This window comes from Adiantum capillus-veneris, chromosome 7 (assembly GCF_014529385.1).
Source record: "Adiantum capillus-veneris isolate H3 chromosome 7, ASM1452938v2, whole genome shotgun sequence".
Lineage (NCBI taxonomy): Eukaryota > Viridiplantae > Streptophyta > Polypodiopsida > Polypodiales > Pteridaceae > Adiantum > Adiantum capillus-veneris.
The window spans coordinates 165,069,823-165,092,559 of NC_140937.1; the positions used below are offsets into that span (position 1 = coordinate 165,069,823).

General features: G+C 41.3%; 1 protein-coding gene across 4 annotated transcripts in view; it reads left to right on the top strand.

The window, feature by feature from the left end:
- Positions 1–17,270: 17,270 nt before the first annotated feature.
- LOC147454986 (uncharacterized) overlaps positions 17,271–22,737 on the top strand; it is a 58,440-nt gene continuing 52,973 nt past the window's right edge. Inside the window, exons 1-2 of one of the 4 annotated variants that reach the window (XM_086516835.1) lie at positions 17,271–17,427; positions 17,741–22,702. In XM_086516835.1, the coding sequence (XP_086372961.1) occupies positions 17,798–22,702 (4,905 nt within the window). In that variant the 5' untranslated portion in view covers positions 17,271–17,427; positions 17,741–17,797. Of the gene's footprint in view, positions 22,703–22,737 lie in introns of all 4 variants that reach the window. The other 3 variants (XM_086516837.1, XM_086516836.1, XM_086516838.1) reach the window with 3 other exon arrangements.

Genomic DNA, 22,737 nt, shown 5'->3' on the forward strand with positions numbered 1-22,737 from the left:
ATCCCTATCTAGGATCTAAGTCTAATCTTGAGGTATTTATCCCAATGTGATCCCCCAGTTGCCATTATTTACTTTGCGGGGTGAGAGATGATTGCAACCATCCTAAAAAGCATTTCCAAACATATCCTTCTCACCAAGTCTTTATAATAATTCTTGAACAATAAGTTTTCGTAATCAAAGTTGCATGGACCTGCTATGCCAGTGCATTCAATCAACCATCTATGCAAAAATCAACATCATACGCTTACCGAAATGACAAGTACTTGTGTGGCATACATTCATCATTTCATTTTTCCACATGGTGGTTTACTATTGTGTGGTATAAGAAGTTAGTGCATGATTATAATAAGACAAACAATAAGTTGCCATGAGGTGAGGATTAGAACCATCAGTGCTTGTGGGGAGGGGGGATCACTTAATAATTATGTGACTATCACACGAGTGCAGCAAAAGGGTTATTAAAATTCATTTTTTCTCACATTTTCACATACAAAAGGATACCATAAAATGGAATTGGGAAAAAAATTTACATAGTGAATAGTAGGTCCCCCCAATCTCGGGAAAATAAATATCCTTTCAAAACATCTAAAATGCATAAGTGAAGGGTGAGTTTAGGAAATGAAAAGCCCAATGGAAATTGAAAGTCAAAGGAGCTTTCTTGTCCATATAAAGAGGTGGTTGAGTGTGCATTTACACATTTGTATTCATTACCTTTCTTTGAGTTTTCTTCTGTCTAGAGTTTCTTTGCACTATGTAAGGATTGAATTTATTTGTTTTGAAGCCATTAGAAAATGCAAATATAAAGAATAGGAAATGGGTAAGTTTTATTATAAAAATTTCAATTGCCTCACATTAGCGATGAAATGGTGTTACAACTTCAACTTTTTCTCACTTACATGCATGCCCCAATTGTTTTTTATAGCAACCAAATTTAAGTTTGAGCCTCTCTTTCTCCACATGTCTCAACAAGTGACTAAGGCTGAGAGAGAGAGAGAGAGAGAGAGAGAGAGAGAGAGAGAGAGAGAGAGAGAGAGAGAGAGACATTTCTATTGTTTCCTAGAGAAATCAAAGTTGAGGTTGAGACTCATTTGCTTCATGTGACTCAACAAGTGACCACGTCTGAGAGAGAGAGAGAGAGAGAGAGAGAGAGAGAGAGAGAGAGAGAGAGAGAGAGAGAGAGAGAGAGAGAGAGAGAGAGAGAGAGACACTGAGGAATAGAGATTTCCATATTGTTTCTTAAAGCACCAAATTTAAGTTCAAACCTCTCTTACTCCATGTGAGATAAGAAGTTACTAGGGCTATTTTTGGGAAGAGAGAGAGAGAGAGAGAGAGAGAGAGAGAGAGAGAGAGAGAGCTGAAAGAAATACCATCATTAGCTTATTGGATTTCAACGAATCTCAAGACAATGCGGTGTAACAAAACACCAAGATGATAAATGGGTTTAGAAATCTCATTGACAAGGTATAAACCTCTTGATTGATAGTGTAAAAATTTTATAGACAACCAAATATCAACACATCTGAATCTCAAGCAAAACAATATAAATAAGCTTTGTGAACCATTGAGAGAAGCTATTCACTTGATTGATTCCATAACTTTGAAAAAATCAAATATGTTCCAGGCATATCCCACATCACAATGTAGAGGATACTATCGAAGATCAAGGTGTTGTTTCCATCCAAGTTGTGAAAATTTGACAAGAACCAATACAATTTTTTTTGATACACGAATCTATATCCAAAAAATATATCTTTTGGGCATGCTTTTCTTGTCCCATAACAACATAAAACTTTTGATGATGTTGTGGAAAGCACAAGTCCGAGATGTGACAAGTTTTTCATAACCTATTTGAACTTCAAATCCACACGTCAAACCATTGTATACAAAATTGAGGAAACCAAATGCGTCTGTGCCAAAAAGCATTTGCATTCTCCTTAACCAGAAGCATATGTTTCCCCCAATACACCACCATGTTGCATCTTGATGATCTTAAGATAACATCATTAAACTCCATGAACAATACTCGTCCTTGTTTTCTAGTTGTCTGGTCGCAGTGAAATCTTTTTCCCTTTAGGCTTCTAAATGCCCAATGACATATGTCATGTCAAGAGTAAATTTTATGCATATTTGAATTTGAAAAATAGGCCTTCAAATAGGTGTATTGCACACAAAATATATAGTCAATGGGTGGCTTTTTTCAAATTAAGGATAAAAAATATATGATAATCCCCTTAGATTTAATGTAGGATTTCCCTTGTTTATTGGTTTGAACCTCTTATTCAAATGCAATTTCATGGTCATCACAAGTTTTATCTTTCACATCCATGTAGATATAGGCACCATGGTCATTTTGTTTCAAAAAGTTCAAGATGTAACGATACCTCATAAGTGTGTTAGAGCCACCAATCCTTGAAGCTATTCCCATTGATAACTCCCAAGTTGGTATCTGCGTATGTTTTAGGGATCATCGTGATGGATTTCTATAGCATAGCTATCTAGCACTAACATACACAATATGTCAATACTCAGGAAAGCAATTAGGATAGAGCACAAAAACATGTTCGATTTGTTAGGCACAATGAAGATGCATTCATGAGCAATCACAAATAATCCGTCTAATTTTCTAACTTCAAGCATCCGCTTGATCCTCCCTCCCACTGACTATGATGATTCCTCAACCAAATGAGCTTGAAATGCAAGGAAATATTTGGAGACTATATGCAAGGACTAATTAGAACCTATCTAGACCCTAACATCCCATTTCTCAAAGGTACATGAATTGCAACCCATCGTTTTCCAGATCATCAAAATATGAACAAAGTTGTTTAATAGCATCACCTAAGACTTTTGAACAACTTGCTATCGAAAAATTAGCATCATTACTTGAAAATATCACATAGCATAGATGCAAACTTCAACCAAATTGATAATGAATATGCTCAATACAAAGAGCAAGAGGAGAGAAACACAATGCAATTGTTGGAACTTGATTTGGATTACCAGAGAGAAATTTATGATAATCACAAGATAGCTCAACGTAGCTACTACTTCTCCCATACAACAAAAGTCTCACTTTCTCATTTAATTTGACCTTTATACCTATGGCTTCTTTAAAATTTATTTAATCCCAATTCCCATGATTATGCAATTACAACTATAAGAGAAGGATCCAAAAAGTACTCTATAGAAGAGCTTGTGTAATATAGCATCTTTACACAATTTAGGCTAGAGGGGGTTTCCAAACCAGCATCTACAAACACTTCCTCCCTCTAAACAATTGTCATCCTCAACATCATTTGATCGATATTTGGATTCGTTGAGCGCTTGAATTGCATGTCTATAGTTTGCAACTATGGCTTAGGCTACCATGCTATCAATAGTGGGTGCAAGCAACTTGTTAAAGTGAACGTAATTCCTATCCGTTGGTAGTTGAGAACTGCTTTCCTCAAAAGTATCGATGTGAAGAGGCCAGTCAATGACCATCATCACTATAGGAGTAATTTTTCATAAGCTGCATCATGCCCCTAAAAATACCGCTCCCATAGACACAATCAATGCTATAGAATAAGCAAGAGATCCTCTCAAGTTGGAAGCTTATCCACAACTCGATCTTTGAAACCATTATATTTTCCCATTAAGAGAAGAGAAAATTTCCCCAAACCAAAAAGAAGGTAGCCATGCTAGTTTAAAACAAGAGATTACCTGCCTTGAGGCTCTCTTAGTAGATTTATGATATCCTAGGAATTAGTTGCTTGATAGTGAGGCCAGGCCTATCTGCGACAAACAAAAATCATCATCATTAGTGCATGCACCTTGTGCATACAACCAATGATATATAGTGCATGGTGATGCATTTAGATGCAACAAACACAAGAAAATATACCAGCCTCAATTGCTATTGGGTAGAAGGTCACAACTATGAGTAACTTCCTACAACAACGTTAAATAAGAGAATCAACAGTAAAAATCATTGGAAAGAAATAAGATCTTACCTTGTCTTAAAGGAGCGTGCGATTCCAGTGTATGTGGAGACCATGTCGAGTTGAATCCGCCATGACCAACATGCAAACAATGATGTCCTTGATAGAGTAGTTGGTGTTATAGCAAAAGAGTAAACAATGATTGAGTGGAATTAATGGCACGCCATGCATGCAAATGCAAGAAAAAGATTGATAATCCATTAGCTACAATGTCGTCCTCAATAGTTTGAGCAGATATTGTAAGTGCCTTGCACGATCTATACTGGCCTAGATACATCACAATTTGACATTGTTGTACATAAAATGTGAGCTTATATCCCAATATTTTCACTGCCCCAAACTTGTGTGCCATTGCCCTTGATCTTAAGTCAATGAGCAGTACCTTAGCATGGGGTAGAAGCCTTGCTTCCTTCAAAGCACTTTGCTTGCAAAGCAGAATATCTTTAATAAGGAGAACGTGAAATCATCTAACCCTATCACCCTTCTACGGCCAGGTGTCTTGAAATTTAAAGAAAATGCTCGATTCAGAGAGAAGGTTAGTCTGATTTGCAATCTGTGAATGAATTCAATTCATAGCCATGATTTCTAAAGTATGTTAATTTGATCTATGTCATAGCCATGTATGTTAGCCTTGAATTTCCTTATTGGCCCAACTACCCCCTCCTTGAGAGAGCCTTGTATCCATGTGCTCGGTTCTTGAGATCTCCAAGAGATCTAGAACCCTTCAAAACCTTCAGCCTTTGGTGCACCTCTAGAAGGTAATTTGATAATTTTGCAACCCTTTTTTCATTAGGAAAAATATGAACCCTCTAGGGGCCCTTTGGGATTAAGGTTAATTAGAGGCTATCCAATAGGAAGAGGGTGGTGGACACACTCTATACCCTAAAAAAAAAGTAGGGGGACAAGGTAGCCTTACACTTCTTAATGGCCTCTTACCTAGTGAGAAGGTAAGGGAGGTGGCAAGGGGAAAGGGATGGGAGGGGGGGGGGGGGGGACCACTTTGACCTCTTTTCCCCCACTTTTTGGCCCATATTTAAAAATACACTAAATTTTAAAAAATTTAAATAAAAAATCAAATTTAAATTTTTCCCTCCTTAAAAGGTCCCCAAACCTATTTCATGGTCAAAAATGCTTTTCTGACCTCCAAAAGTAAAAAACATGCACTAAAAAATCTCAAAACATTATTTTTCACCCTTTAAAGTCTTTCCAAACATATTCTATCGCTAAAAAGTGACTTTCTCTCTCTAAAAATCCTTTTCCAAGATCTCCATTGCTGCAACAACCACATGCACCCCCTATAGTCGAGCATTATCTCTCTGCTAGCTTTCTCCCACCTCCATTGTAGCACCAAACAAGCTCCTCCCCCATCTCTTCCCCTTGCCCACCACATAGTTTCACACAAATCTAGCTCCTCTCCCTTCTCTCACCTCCATCACAGCATGAAACAAGATTCTACTCTTTCTACTTTCATTCACAGTGCTTGCAATGGAACTAAATTATTGAGTGATTTAGTAGAGGCAATGGAATTGAAGGGCCAAAGATGATTATACTTTTAGATCCCACTTCATATATTCCTTGGCAAACCCTTCTCACATACCTTCTATCCATTTTGTCGGTTCTTGCTTAAATTGACTAGAGTGCCTTCAAATTCGAATTCTAGTGGTGTTTTAGCTCTAGATGTAGCTAGCACACTTTATGCAGCTTCTATTTGAGTGGAAGGTAGCTCTAGTGATTCTTGAGGTACAAACTTGCACATGCAATTCTAGAAATGAACAATCAACCATGCTTGCCAATCCATGTAGAGAAATGGAGTTCACTAAGTCCAATAACAGCCTTGCTGTCAATGATAATCAATCCATGCGTTTTGATAAATTCCAAGAAAGCCCTCAGGCGGCAATGAGTGTAGAAGTTGGAATTCACTAACCCAAACAAAATGCAAAAGGTTGCATAACCAATACAAAATTGAAGTGGAAACTTAAACATGAGTACCTAGAGTCTTGTTGAATGTACTATTATGCGCTGCAATACGCCAAAAATCCTCCACAGATAAACCCACTTCCATTAGGGATCCTTGATTGCTCTATCCCATGGCTAGCAATGTACGCAGATGGGAATACAGTCTCCAAGTCCATTCCCAAAGCTGTGCAGGCTTTGAAAACTTATAACCATCTTTGGAGCATATAAGTTATACAAAAAGCCCTTCATTTATCCTCTCATGACTATTTAGATATGGATGTACTCATCATGTTGCCTTGCCTGTGACGTACTTTTGTCAGTTAATTTGATCATCAACAATTGCCAAGCCTTGTTTGACATGCCCATGCATGCTGCCTTGCACAGATGGGTTCGCCATTACTTGTCCCATCCATGGGCTCCAACCTTGGTCCCTCTAGGGGGCTCTAAATGTTGCAATGTAGCATTGGAGTCTGGTGTATACCAAGGTCTCCCACTAGATGAGATAACCATACTACTTCCTTACTAGAACTAGAAACTGCAACATGCTCTGCCTCATTGGTCGAAGACAAAGTGCAATTTTGGAGACATGATCTATAAGAGATTGCAGCTCCAACGAGCAAGAAAACATAGCCAGATGTGGATCGCATAGTGTCCACATAACCCGCATAATCTAAATCAGTGTATCCAACTATGGATGCATCACTATTCCCAAAGCATAAGCACTTGCTGGCTGAGCCCTTGATGTATCTCAAGATGTGCTTCACTGCTTCCCAATGCTTTCTGCCTGGATTTTTTGTATACCTGCTCACCACTCCCACTGCATATGCAATGTCTGGCCGTGTGCTAACCATGGCAAACATGAGACTACCAACTATCGAAGAATACGACACCTTTGTCATCTCTACCATTTTAGCATCAAATTTGGGACAATCATGCTCGCTAAGTTTTTTGTATGCAGCCACTGGGGTACTCAATGCTTTCCCCCCTTGCATATTGAAATTTTGCATGACCTTGTGAATATACTCTTCCTCTGAGAGTTCAATTATACCACGTTTGCGATCTCTCTTGATACACATACCAAGAAAGTGATGTGCATCGCCCAAAAGCTTGCTTAAGGCATCAATGAAATCTTATCTTTTGACTTCCCGACTATGAGCATATCATCCACGTACAAAATTACAATGATGAGGGAACCATTGTTCAACCTCCTAGTGTACAAGCAGTGATCGTCTTGGCTCCCTATGTAACCCTGGGATTGAATGTACTTATCGAACCTGATGTACCATTGCCTTGAGCCTTGCTTTAATCCATAAAAAGCTTTCTTGAGTCTACACACCAATTTTGCCCGCGTTGGCTTCTCACGCTTTATCGCAAAACCTTCTGGTTGTTTCATGTAGACATCCTCTTCAAGATCCCCATGAAGAAACTCTATCTTCACATCCATTTGGACCAATTTTATGTCCTCAATGGATACTAGACCAAGCACAAGATGAAGTGTAGCCATCTTGACCACCCAAGAAAAGATTTCATCGAAATCTATACCTTTAGTTTTCTTGAACCCTTTAGCAAACCAATCTAGCCTTATACTTAGACTCGTTCTTCTTGCACACCCATTTGCATGGAAATGACTGTTTATCCGTGGGTAACTCTATCAATCCCCAAGTTTTGTTGGCTAAAATTGAGTTATACTCAGATTGCATAGCCTCCTTCCACTTCATGCTATCATCCATTTGAATGGCTTCTTTGTAGCAAGTGGGCTCACCACAGTTAGTGACGAGCAAATAGTCCAATCCTAGCTCAAAACGCTCAGGTGCATGAGATGTACGAGTGGATCTCTGAAGTGCCTGACTGTTGGATTTTGCTCTCTCTGGAGCAACATGTGTGTGTGTACTAGTGGAGGGTGCATCATTAGCATGTCCAACATTGTGTGTAATTGGTGGTGAGGCAACATCCTCAAACCGTACTCTGTGATACTCAATGTCTTTTATTGCCTGTCTATGCATCTTAGATTCTTTGAATATCACATGTGAGCTTTGTATAACCTTCTTAGATTCCGAGTGCTAGAGACGATATCCCATCTATCCATCCACACCATATCCAATGAAGATGCACTTGTGTGATTTGGGGTCCAACTTTTGTCTAAGCTTTTTTGGCACATGTGAGAATGCCTCACAACCAAATACACGTAAACTGTCATAATTGGATTGTTTGCTTGTCCACATCTCGTGTGGAACCTTGTACTTCAATGGTGTACTAGGTGATTGATTGATCAAATAAGCAGCCATCATAACAGCTTCGCCCCAAAACTCTTGAGGTAAGTGGACCGTAGACAACATAGAAGCGACCCGTTCTTGAATGGTTCTATTCATCCTCTCAGCCACACCGTCCTGAGCGGGTGTGTAAGGCATGGTAAGCTATTTTCTAATGCCTTTTTTACTGCAAAAATCCTTGAACTCGAAGGAGATGTACTCACCTCGATTGTGGGTTCGCAAAGATTTAAGCTTTCTACCCGATTGGTTCTCAACTAAGGCTAAGAACTTCTGAAAGACACTAAAGACGTCGCTCTTTTGCTTCAAGAAATAAACCCACACCTTTCTGGTAGAGTCATCTATGAATGTCAAAAAATATAATGCTCCCCCTAGAGACTTGACTGGCATAGGTCCGCACTAGTCGCTATGAATGAGATCTAGAGGACTTCCTAACTCCTTGTCTAAAGACGCTGATGTCAACCTAGTTTTTTTGCCATAGATGCAATGCTCACATTAAGAGAAGTTAGAGTAATCTAACACATGGATACAACCAAAATGCTACAAGACTTTCATTCACTTCTAACTCATATGACCTAGCCGGCTATGCCACAACTCTATAGACGGCAGCTCGGCTACACAAATAGAATTCTCTTTCACGAAAGAGACATAAAGCGAGTACAATGAGCTAGACTTTTGGACTTTAAGCATGACTATATTCCCCTTCTTGATAATCCATGATCCATGAGCAAATATGGCAGTGTAACCCAAATCATCCAGCTGTTCAACAAACATCAAACTCTTGGTCAACTTGGGTACATGTTTGACATTCTGCATCATAAACTCAATGCCATCACACATAGAAAACTTGATGCTGCCCACACCACATATATCAAGCTCATAAGAGTTGCCTAGCTTCACTGTGCCATGCGTGGCCATGTACGTAGAAAACCACTCCTTGTGAGGAGTCGAGTGAAAGCTAGCACCTGAGTCCACAATCCAATTCTGTGCATAACACTCGTCGAGAGCTAATAATGCATCACAAATCAAATCTTATGTGAAAATCAACACATCATTTGGCACGTCAAAAACTATCTCAATGGCTGGAGCCTCGACCACATTAAGCTCTCCAATTTTCACGATGCTTTTAGGTTTGTCAAACTTCACTTTCTGCTTGTCCTTGTCACGCTGCAATGTGCAGAAATCTTTCTTCAAGTGTCCCTTAATAACACTTAATATTTCTCATGTCTTTGTAGCAACTCTTGCTACGACCTAGCCTGCGATCCTGAGAATGATTGCGGCTATGACCATACTGCCTTTGCTTGTCACGGTTGCCAATAGCCACATACGCATCACCATGCCCACTCGCATCAAGAGATTGACATCAAATCTCCTCAATGAGAAACACACTAGCAACATCATTGAAAACTAGCTTGCCATTAGGCGCAGAATTGCTTGTAGCTGTGTTGAAAGTGTCCCATGATGATGTTAGCAAACATAGCAAGAAAATAACCTTAATTTCATCATCAAAATTTAGACCTTTTGAAGTAAGCTGTGAAAATATGTTGTTGAAACCATTCAAGTGAGAACTAACGTTACAGCCTTCTTTCATATGCATGCGCATAAGTTTCTTCATCAAGAAAACCTTGTTCGAGGCATTGTTTCCATCACATGCTGCACATAGAGCATCCCATAAATCTTTGGTAGTGGTCTTATCCATTATGGTGAAGTAAATGGATTCACCAAGGTGCAGACAAATGGTCGCCATAACATGCTCGTTCAAGTCTTCCCATTGATCATTAGTGTACACATTCTCTCTTCTTCCATGCAAGGGTGCTATGAAGCCTTTGTTGATCAAAACATCTTGATACGCTGTCGCCAAATAGCAAAGTTTGTGCCATCAAATTTTTTGATGTAGTACTCCTCTCTTTCGGAAGCACTACTTGCAGCCACGACTCAAGAGAATGTGGCCAAAAACTTATAATGAATTTCTTGAAATAATTTTGACAGAGTTTCCCCTATAACAATAGCAAAAACATGTAGCAGAATCATTATCTAAGAACAGTCAAGGGTGCCAAGAACGCACAAATTGGGCTCGCGAGAAAAATCCGGCAAAGTCTCCTCTGCATGGGGAGCAAACTCTCAAACCCGACAAGATAAAAGTAAGCGCATAAACTGCTCAAAACAACCACTGGGCATAAACTGCTCAAAACCAACTGTTGTGTGACCACCAACTCGGTGTGAAAAGCAAAAATATCCAATCAAATACATATCCTATGGCGAGGGTACCAAAAGAAGGGAACTCCAAAAACTTGTATCACCGAAGGTATCTCAACATTCGAGAATACCCCAGGTCAAAGAAAACCTCACGCAACAACCCTTCAAAGGCTAAGCAGACTCAAAACGACTAGCCACTGTCTCAGAAAGGGCTCTTCCGATCCGAGTCTCAGAAACGGCCAAGAAAACTATCAAAGTATCACGCCAAATTGGCGCCACAAACAACGTACATAAGCAGTGATCGCAACTCAACGTACATGAGTGATCGCGCACGAACATGCGCTAAGAATTGCTACATGCAGTAAACAATATCCTTGCAGGGATATTTGCTCTTAGAAGAGCTCAATAGAACTGTGTGTGCTCAAGAGAACATGCATCAGTCAATGCATGGTCATACGCAGAGAAACTATCGCCAAAATGAGTGTCAGGAGTGTCTGTGAAGGCGTTGTGCCTCTAAGTGTTTAAAAACTTGGAGAGACTGGTGTATGTGGGCTTGAAAGCCCCCTGTAAACCCGCGTGTCAATGTAGACTAGGAATCTTGATGCCAATTTCCGTCGCCAGGTAAAATATGCTCGATGCGCATGCCGAGCATCACTCCTCTGTGGCAGAGGTACCTCGCCTGTGCACGCCAAGAAGAAGTCGTTGACGAGATTCAAGCCGATGCCACCTCCCACCGCCAAACAGGAGTCTCCGATGCCGATGATGAGCTACTGAGTGTGTGTGTGTGGGGGCACGCGTATGTCGGTGTCTGGATGCTAAGAAAACGCGCTCAAAATGGTCAAAGACTGCCAGACAATGTTGAAATTGTAGCAGACAATGTGTGCACATGTGCGCGAGCAAACACACAATACTCTTGATTGCCTGCTTTCTCTCTCTCTTAACTTGATGTCTGTGGGAACCGAACCTTGCACACACTATAGTGTGTTAAGCCAAAACTAAAAAAAATTGACTTTTGTAGCTTTGTCAAAACCTGCACGGTATGCAGCGAAAGGAACAAGGTGTGTGTGGCTCTTAAGGAGGTTGTGTGTGTGGATAATTTGCAAGGCTTTTGCCCGTCGACAACACAACCAAGAGCCTCCTTGCTGCTGCCCTGCTCTCGTGCTCAATTCGCAAGCCCTGTAGGTCAGAGAGAGAGAGAGAGAGAGAGAGAGAGAGAGAGAGAGAGAGAGAGAGAGAGAGAGAGAGAGAGAGAGAGAGAGAGAGAGAGAGAGAGAGAGAGAGAGAGAGAGTTTACACTACACACACACACCTCATGGATATGCTTCGATTCAAAGCTTGCTTTGCTGCCAATTTATCCTTTGTTGGCTCGTTTTCACCTGCTATCAACCTGCAACCATCTATGGCTCAAAGAGCTTTCAAAATGCACTTTTGCTTGATGCTCACAAGCATCTCAACTTGCTAAGCTGCACCCGATTGCTCTCCAAGCCTCTATAGTTTCTCAACTTGTAGCTAGTGCTCTCGACTTTCAACACTCGACTCTTTGAAGCTCAATTGCTCCTTGCTTTGGCTCGATTTGCTCGACTTTCAGCCACCTTGCACAAATCGATTCTTTGCACATGCTGGCTCTAAGGCCCAAGACCTTGCTAAGCTCCTCGATTCCATGCAGAGATCCAAAAGCTCTCAAGATTCCAAGCTCTGCTTTGGGATGACTTCACGTGGGGTAGCCAGGGCTCGGGATCGGAATGCTTGTGCTCTGATACCACTTGTGGAGATGGGAGAGTGAGTGCAAAAGAGGGGAGGAGAGAAGGGGGAGAAGGAGAAGAACACACAGAGAGGGTTTGGTGGAGCATATGAGAGGAAGAAGACCTCTCATCTCCTTGTTGTTATCATTATAACCAATAAGTGATAATCGACGCGCAGCCGGTCAAACCGGCCACCAGCCCACCGGCCACTTGGCCTAAAACTTAACACAACAAACCAAAACAGTGGAAAGCTATGGAGTCCTACTCGCATTATTACTTTGGAATTTCTCAATTGTAAACATTATTTTTTAGTTTAAGGATATTGGACTTTCACTGTGTAATTAAATGAGCCTTCCATAAGTCTCTAAGCTTTAGAACTCTTAGTTTTTTCAATCCTTAGGTATTAAACTCAGTTGTGGCTCATGTTTTAGATATGATTACCCGAGTTGAGCAACATGTGATACTGAGAGCTACTATCAAAAATTCAAATCAGTATTCTTTGTGTCTACTAATGTACTTGTATTTTATGGATATTGGTAATCTCATATGCTTGCTCTTCTATTTAACTGTTCGCCTCATGTTCTCTCTCTCTCTCTCTCTCTCCCCCCCCCCCCAAACCAGTCTAGGATTCCATAGTATTTTTATTTTGTCATTTTGTTACTCTGACTTTGTATTAGATCCACCACATTGTAATGCTCTAGTCTCATAGGTCACTTTGGCCTTTTGAAGACGTTAATATAACATTTCATTTCATTTCTCCCCCCCCCCCCCCTTCCCCCCCAACACTCCATGCATATAGTGGGTACCTTTCTTCCTTGCCCTACATCCTTCTTTATATAAGGGAAAATGTATCCCACTTATCTTCAAACAAAAAATATATGTGGATGATGAATATGTACTTGTATGGAGACTATGAGGGCATGGTCTTAAAGGTAGAGTATCCACAAGTGATGTGCCTATGTGCAAATGGGTGCATAGAAAACCCTTGATTTAGTATTATAACGAGTGGAGACATGAGTATTTCATATTTCCTTAGGATCATTTTTACCAAATCACTATACCTATCTATGCTAGAGGACCCATGGTAAGTGTTAATTGAGAAAATCCAATGTCTTCTAGCCAACTTGCAAAACCCCCCATAGTGCATACCTCAAAGGTTTTGCCCATAGGGTGAGCACCTACATAGAGAGTTCTCACACTTACATAGGGAGACATGAGCACATGCAACTTGTGTCCCTAGACTCACACTAAATTCTCACTTCCTATGAAGAAATAAGAGAAATGGGAGTTGTGTTAGAGCCTTGCAACAAAATGGTAAACAAGAATTCAATGATCCAACAAAATTGCCAATCTATTGAGTGTCAACCTAGATATGACATGTAAACACTCATCAATAATTGTGTGGGTTAATCAAAGGCAATAAGAAGAGGTGAGTGAACTCTTTGAGGTTCTCAGTGACAATGGGAGAGAAAAAATATAGATTGGCATTCTCCACCCCGCATCTCCTCGGTTTTTCTAGATCAATCCTACACACATATCCACACAGGTGCATGAAGCTATCAAATTGTTGATCTACACACTCCTAACACAAGCTCATACACATAGGTCCAATTTCTCAAGAATGCACTAACCAAAAACAACAACCATTAGTCCACACACTAAACAAGCCACGTGTTAACTGAGCTGACGTCAGTTAACAGAAGCTTCTAAAGGCCCAAGCCTTGCAGATGCTCAAAGACTAATACGAAGAAGCAGTGAAGATTAGAGTTACATATTTTTTACATTTTCCATTTTCCATTTTGGCAATGCATTGTAATTTCTCGATTTATTTCAAGCCGTTGTAATATTTGTAATGTGTTACGGGCTCAATGGGAGTTCCAAGCTATAAAGAATAGCTTAGTTAGTGTACCTAAGTTGCAGATTGAGTAAGTTGTGGAGCCCTCAAGGCCTTGGGTGTCCAAACATTGTGAGGTAATGATCTTTGTTTGCCAGGATTGACATGGTTTGTCTTCTTGCTTGTTTTATCTCTTTTTTCCTTCAATGCCTTGACTAACTCAAGCAACTAGCAGTTGAGAAAAGATAAAGATTTACCAAGGCGAAACCCTTCATGTAATGAAAAATCTACAAGGCCTTGCTCTATACAAATCAACTAGCAGTTGAGAAAGGATAAAGATTTACCAAGGACAAAACCTTCATGTACTGAAAAATCTTGCTCCTAGCCCTTTCCTAGCATTGCATATGTGATCTGATTATAGATTAATATGCTTGGATTTGCATGGTGTTGGGGGTACTATCGTAGCATAGCTCCAATGACCAACAATAATTGTCAATCCAAAGTGATGAGCTACTTGGCTAGGGCATGGAAACACTCACACAATTAGTGAGCTAATCATGGCAACACGAATGGCGACTCTATGAGGTGAGCTTCTTGGCCTATGGAGGAGCTAAGCCACAAAGATTGGAAATCTCCACATCCACTTCTCTTGACCTCAAATCAACCCAATCACACACACTAACGATTGCAATAACGTACACGTCACTAATCCCATCATGCAACACACTAATCATAAGCGCACAAACAAAGAATATAGGAAATTCACACAAAATTAGAGCAGGATTAACCACTGCTTAGTTACGATCTAGCTAATCAAAACATCATAGACAATCATAGAGAGTATGAGAGAGGCATAATGAAAGAGAATTAAACATTGATTAGTGTTAATCAAGTCACATGAGCAAGGAGAAGCTCAAGGACTCCAAAGCCACACACCTCATGAGCTCTCACCAAAGAGTGGTTTCAACAAATGAGGATGAGAACCCTAATTTCATTTACACACTGCCTTATATACCTAAGGTAAAAATATGCATTAGAGAAAGCTTAAGTTGCATTAAGACCAAGATAAAGGGTTGTTATTTGACACAAATACTAGACAAGGAAAAAGAAAATATGTGAACCAAAAGTTTCAAAAAATGGGAGAATGAATAAAAGAAAACTAAATTGTTTAAATTTGAGAGAAAAGCAAAGTACCGATGAGAGCTTAAAAGGACACTCCAAAAATTTTGGACAATGGGGATGGAATTTGAAAATGACAAGGGAAACGATGCTATTTTGTGCTCGCATCATGAGTTGCACTGTTGACCTTTGGTTGGGGTATGTTCGATTTTGTGCTATGCACTATACAACTCTACTTCTCCCAACACTCGCAGGTGAAGATACATATTCTCTACTTGGTTTAACCCCAAAACACGCAAGAATACAAAGTACATATGTTTGCAAGTAAGATACGGCCTCTTCTTTGCAACTCTTTTTGAAAAATTTGGGCACGTGCAATCAGGTTTGTCCTTCACATCCACCTTGTATATTCCTTTGTGACCATCTTGATGCATCTCAATCTTGAAACTTTCATGCTCCCACTTTGCACTCCTACTCCACTACCTGGCCACTCAAACCTAATGTAAGATTGATTCTTTTGGCCACCTATCATGAGATAATTGCTCTATACTTTACTTGCACTCCATGATCTTGTACCAATGATTTGGGACCCTCCCTTGTTGATGCAATACAACTCCTTGTGTTGGGAATCTCCATTGTTTCCTTAGCCTTGTTTGAGTGAGATGTCAGCTGAGGCCGGTGCCCACATTGACTAGTCATACCATTGGAGGTGGACCAATCTTGGACTCTATATTTCGATCAATGACAAAGAAATGAATCACATGGTCTAGGCAAGACTATAACCATTGCCACACCAATTAGCTTGGGTGCTTCAGACATCCTTCCAATAATGGGGTGAGAACCCCTCTACTCAATTCAAATGTATATTGTGCTCATCTTTGACTTTTGTTTGGTGTATCACTACAAGTGAGCTTGCTGCCCATGTTAGTGCAATAGATTTGACTCATTAACTTTTCTTTCTTGTCATCATTGTCTCTTTTGCCGCAATTGCACTAGAGACTGTTGAGTATGGTTGTTATTGTTGTTGTCCTTGTTGAAATTAATCTTCCTTGGTATATGTGCTTGCCTGTGATGGCATGTGGAGTTGTTTTTGCCATCAATCCCTTTTGCTAGCTACCTGTGACGTCTCTATCCATAGACAATGGAGCAAGTGCCCTGCAAGGAGTTCAAACCGATGGCTTATTCTTGTGAATTGAGTGGGTGTATTGGAGACATGTTGATTAAGCCTCTCCAAGGAAAGGACATTTTTTCAAAGTGTTGTTAGTGTGCATAAGAAATTGAATGTGCATTGTAGGATAGCATTTTCCATGCTAATGGTGCATGCATCATACGATAATATTGCTTGTTGAAATCCTTCACCTTCAAGCCAACTTCCATGCTTTGCTTTGTGCTAGGTTGGTCCTACTTTCCGGTCTTTTCCAAACCAAGCTCGATGGAAGAATAGTAAGAACAACAACACCATACTCCATAGTGGGCGAAAGACTTAGAGAGAAGCTCAAAGTCCACAAGCAAAAGACCGATGACTTGGAAGAATAGGAGCAAGTTCAAAATGGAAGAGTCTACCATAAAAGTCTAAGAAGAAGCTAAGAAGAACAGAGAAGAAGAGGAAAGTCTACAAAGTGCTATGCAAGAGTGTTTGGCCAACGAAAGATGAAGCAAGGGCTTGATCGAGCAAAGAGAGCAAGCCACCGAACAGTGGATGCTGAATGTGTCCAGGGTTTAGGGGGTGGAGGCGCGTAGGGTTGGCGACATACCTGTGGGTGGTCAGGCTAGTGTGGATAGGTAGAGCCAAGTATTGAGCTATTATCCTCATATTATGCATATCATGTGTGGTGTATTGTGTATTCTCATGTCCTCTACGTCTGGGTGGTGATTCTCCAAGGTAGAGAGCTTAAGAAGAGCTCTTCACAAGAGGCTAAGGTCCTATGCTAACTAGGACTGACGCTAGACTGGGCAACATAGCTAGGGGCTTGACACACAAGCTCCTTATCTCCTCCTCCCGCCTTTGCCATGACAACATTATGATCGTCGAATCACTTCATTGCAGGATGTCCTAGCTTCATCGGACGACAAGGTTAGAATATAATGGAGTTATTTTAGCAAGCCATCGATTTTAACCTTGTTCTCACGTCACCAAAGTGAAAACGTCTTTTGTAAAAAGGCTGTGGCAACCCTCATACAGTTTGATTTGGGTGCGCTTTCTACATTTTTGTTGTCAATTATGACATCAATTTGAGTTCTGCGTGTCGTCATGAACATGCAGTGCTTTAGCGTATGAAAAACTCAGAGGTCGCACAACAGGCTTACCGCAAATGAACAAAAGACTCTCATTGGTAAATTTACAGTGGATTCGTGCATGGGCAAAAGAACAGGATAGATGTAGTCTGATGTCTGTTGGCATCGTCATTTGTGTGGGTCATTGCATCTTTTATTCTGGAGACGATTTGAAATCTGTCATATCATAGTTTTAGCAGCTGTCACAGTTAATCAGGGGTCTCAACGTGTATGTTCTCAGGCACTGGATGCTTACCGCACAAAGTAATGAGGCAAAAGCTCATTAGGAAAAGTCCCCAATGCTGGTATTGAGAAAGTTTGTATTCTTACACCAGTAGGCTCATGACTTTGGTCATTTTGTGCCTTTTGCAGGCTTGAATTCTAAAATATTTGGAGGTGCTTAATGCGAGATGCTTTGGGAAGTAAGCAATGGCTTCTTTGCAAGCAACCGCTACGAATGCAAGGCCTACTGTTCCTTTGCCAGGGGCTCCTGTTGATAGGTTTCTTGGTTGGGCTCTGCCCTTCCTATCTAATGCTAATACAAACGGAGACACTGCAGAAGTTGCTTTGCTCAGTCTGAATGAATTCCTTGTTACAGCAGAACTTTCCTCAACTGAGCGGTACATCCCTTCTGTTCTCAGGTCTTGCCAGGCACTTTTGGAAGATGAAGGCACCCCTTCAAAGCTTCTACGGCCTCTTGTAGGCATCCTTACTGTCCTTGCCAGCCGCTTTTATCATATCTTCCAGCCCCACTTTGCAGACCTGGTGGACTTGCTTCTTGGGTGGGCTTTAATGCCTGATCTGTTGGAGAACGATCGCTGTCTTATCATTGACACGTTTCTGCAGTTTCAAAGTTTCTGGGCCAGCAACTTACCCTTCTCTTCAAATTTATTGTTCAAATTCTTGGCAGATATGGAGGTTTTGGCACATGATGCAATACCAGGCACATTGAATGAGCCACGGCGCTTGTGGGCGTTAGTGTCATGCTTTGTTGCAGTTTTGCAGGCAACCACAACAGGTATCTTGGAGATTGGTTTTGCAGCAGATGCTGCTGATTGCTTTCAAATGCTGCTGCCAAGATTGCTTGCTTGTTTGGGAATGGTGGGCCAAAAATTCAGGTCGTTCAAGTGGCTTAAAGAGGCAGCAGTATGCCTGGCCCTTTTTGCAAATTTGTTCCGAGAGAAGTTTTCCAAGTTTTCGTGCCTAGCTACTGATTTTATTTTGAGCTCTATCAATTTTGGATCCCTTCTAGATGTGACTCAAAGTGCAAGCATATTAAGTGCGCCTGGTCAATGCCGCTTTCCAATTGTTACAGCTAGCCAAATGCAAGAGATTCTAAAGGTTAATCTGGAGTTAATCTCATTGCAAGGCTGCACGCTTACTCCTAGTGTGGTCTCAAAATTACTTCAAGCAGGGTCTCCCTTGTCTTTTTTGCGGTTACATCCTAGTCCTCTGGTGACAGGAGTTGTTTCTGAGACGTATCTTCTTTTACTTCGGCATGATGCTGATCAGGTGGTGCACATTGCGATTAATTGCTTGTTTGATGAACTGACCACTTTGAGAAATCACATTTTTGAAGTTTGGAAGGAGGATCAGGCTTTACGCCGTGAACAAGTTGAAGAGACAGATGAGCCATTGCAGTCAAGCCTGTCAGATGCAGAGACACGAGAGCTGATCAAGTATGACTTGTTATTGCTGACATCGGCTGCTTTCTTGTTGAGAGGCCCAGATGGGGCCAAAGAAGAGAAAAGAACAATCAGGCTCAGGGCAAATGACATCAAAAAGTTTTTGCTTGAACAGATGAATCCTTTTAAAGACCCTCTTCAGTATTGTGCAGATGTCCAGTTCACTATTGTGCAGAGCTTGCATAGGATTTGCTGTTTGAATTGCAATCAAGGTCCTTTAACCATTGAGGACCATGCTCACCAGGAGGACAGGGTGGAGTCTGCAGGCCATCTTTGCATTGGAGATAGCGTTACGGTTTGTGGTGAGATGATAGCAAGAGCTTTGCATAGTTCAGCCAGTTTGCCTGTGAAGCTTGAGGCACTTGACTGGTTAGTCGGGATCTCTAGCCAGGTGCTTGCAGCACATTCTGATTCTTCTAGTTGTCAGCTATACACCACGAGGTACACAGAGATGGCTGCAATCAGGAGCTCTTTTATGAGTAAGAGTGTCATGTTTGCATTACTGACTGCAGCCTCAGACAGGGAGCATAAGGTCCGGGAAAAGGTGGCTGTAACAATGGAGATGCTTTTACAGGCAAAGCTTATTGCTTCATGTTATCTGCAAGATGGGGTTGAAATTGCTATTGAGCGACTGGGAGATTCTGAACCTGCTACGCAAAAAGCATTTCTTCAGTTTCTGGCACTTTGTGCACCTGCCTCTCTTTGGACAAAAGGTGTGACTGCAGGTGAATTTAATGATGACAGATTTCTGTTGGGTAGCACTCCTAAGCAATGGAAGAAAGTTTTTACATTAAGGAGGTTTTCCAAATATCTTCGGCCACAACAAGTTGTTTCAATTTTGACATTTATTGCTCAACAATGGCAGGTTCTTCCCTCTTTTTGGCTGCAACGTCTGATTCAGAATTTTCCTAAAGATACTCATGGCATCTTTGAGACTGATGGAAAAGGTTTATTTTCTGTTCAAGATATGGAACCAGCAAAATCTGGTCAACTAGATATAGAAAACGTGTCCCTCACTGTAGACCTTGACTTTCTTGAAAGAACCTGTGCCAGCAATAATCTTGCCTGTGCATGGTGGGCAGTACAGGAGGCAGCATGGCATTGTGTGGTCGTTCGTCTTAGAACGCATTTAGGGGGACCCACCCAGACTTTTGGAGTGTTAGAGCGCATGCTCCTGGATGTGGTCCAGTCATTGCAAGCAGATAATGTTCAGAGGGAGGGTGGAAATGGAATTCCAGCAGTTAATGTTCAGTTGCTACCAATGCGATTGTTGTTAGAATTTGTGGACTCTTTAAAAAAGAATATTCACAATGCATCTGAAGGGTCCATTATACTCCCTGCGGCTTCCCCGGCAAGTGCACACTTTTTCCGGGCAAACAGGAAGGTTTGTGAGGAGTGGTTTGCTCGCATCTGTGAGGCGTTGATGAATGCTAGCCTTGTTCTTCAGTGTCATGCAGCCACATATCATCATGCAGTTTTGAAACTTTCTGACCTGAGGAGTGCAGCTACGTCTGTTATCCGTGAATTTCAGCGGCCTCAGACAGTAGATGGCACCTCCAATAAAAAATTGAAGGTCAAACAGGATGTGTTGAGAACTCTTAGGGTCACCTCTCTAGCACTTTGCAGAGCTCGTGAACCAAGCATGATATCAGGCTTGCAGGTTTGGGCTAGCTCTGTATTTGGATCATTGCTGTTAGATGATGCGTTACCTATGCAGAGTGCATTTGAGTCACTTGGCTGGATGACTGGGATGACATTACAAGCCCAAGGACAGTACGAGAGTGCTGCTATTGCTTTCTCAAGGATGCTGCAGTCAGACGATGCCCTCAGTTCTCTGGGTGCTGATGGGGTTCAATTTCTTATTGCACGTATCATTGAGAGCTACGTTGCTCTTGCGGATTGGGAGGCATTGGAACTATGGCTACAAGAGCTGCAAATTTTGCGAGCTCAGCATGCAGGTAAGGCTTATGCAGGGGCTCTCACAACAGCTGGACATGACATGAATTCTATACATGCATTGGCCTGCTTTGACACTGGAGATGTGCAAGGAGCTTGGGGTCATTTAGATTTAACACCCCAGACTAGTGGAGATCTTACTCCAGATCCTTATCAAGCGCTTCAAAGAAGTGAGCAAATGCTTTTGCAAGCCATGCTTAGGTCAGAAGGTGGTATGGCGAATGATGTTTGCTTGAAGGAAGCAGAAAGAGCGAAAGTTATGCTTGAGGAAGCCTTATTGGTGTCTGGATTTGATTGCCTGAAGCAGGCAGGTCCTCTTCTAATGCAGCTGCATTGCATTAACGCTTTTGAAGTCAAATGCAATTCTTCAAACATATCGAAGAACGAAACCACGTCCAGTTTGCATTTTTCCAATGCACTTGGACAGGTCAGTCTTTTTCCAATGGATGCTAACTATCAAGACTGCCTGCTGTGGGTAAAGCTGCTGCGCGTTTATAGAGCAGTTATTCCTCATCATAAAGTGACAACTCAGCTGCACTGGCAAGTTCTCAAATTAGCTAGAAAACAGCACAATTTAAAGTTGTGCCATCGCCTCTTAAAGCAGCTATCACTTCAGTGTGAGGCAGACATAGATTTATTTTTGTTTGATTATGAACGCATTTTACTGCAATTTACTGAAGAAAGTCTCGAGGATGCCATTTCAGCTCTCTGGGGAAAAGTGCAAACTGTTATAGTCAATTCTCAAGCTTTAAGTGCTTGCAAGAAGTCAATCAGAGCCAAAGCTTGTCTAAAGTTTGCATCTTGGATAAAGCAGAAGCCAAATCTATTCACTGGTCTGCAAGTCTGGGAGAAAGTTGATTCTATAGAGGCTGATGCACGCTTAGGCTCTTCAGTGATTGCAGATGACAGCTTTCTAGGGGTCGCAGGATCAGCTCATAATCACGAGGAGGTGATTGGTGCAGCAATCAAGTCTGCAGCTTTGATGTGTCCTAACATGGGGAAGGCATGGTTCGCTTATGGGAATTGGTGCTTGAGCCTTGCCAAGTCGAATCTTTCTAAATCAACTGTACCAACAAAGTCATGCATGTTCCCTCAAATTCTCAACTCTGAATTTTCGGCAAACAGATCTAATTTCACTGAGCAGGAAGTCAAAGATATTTCTACGATAGTAATGCATGCCGTACAGGAAATGGACGAGGCATCGCTGACGAGTATACCAGCTGATATCTGGGCTAGCTCTAAATCCCAGGCAGAAGGAGGGTCTTTAGAGGCATTTGTACAACACTTAATGTGCTCGATGCAAATGGCTACAGGAGCCATGGAAACAGGTGGCGAGTCTCCTGCAGGAGTGCTATCATTTCAGTTAAAACAAGAGATATTGGGATTTTTTCCTGGAATGAATTCTAGTCAAGTTGCATTGTGTGTCAATAAGCTGATGGAGTTATGGTGGGCTTTGAGAAAGAGGCGAGTCTCTTTATACGAACATGCTTTACAGGGTTTTGTAAAATATCTTAGCCTATCTAATTATGAGGAATACAGGCAAGTTGAGAGATCAAAGGGAGCAAAGAAACTCAGACAGGATGATTCTCTAACCTCTTCTCTGCATGTACTTCATTTACTTCTCAATTATGGGGTGGAGCTAAAGGATGCTTTAGTTAAGGGAATTTCATCTGTTTCTCTACGGCCATGGCAGGTATGCAAGTAAACCCGTTCAGGTTTCAAGAACAA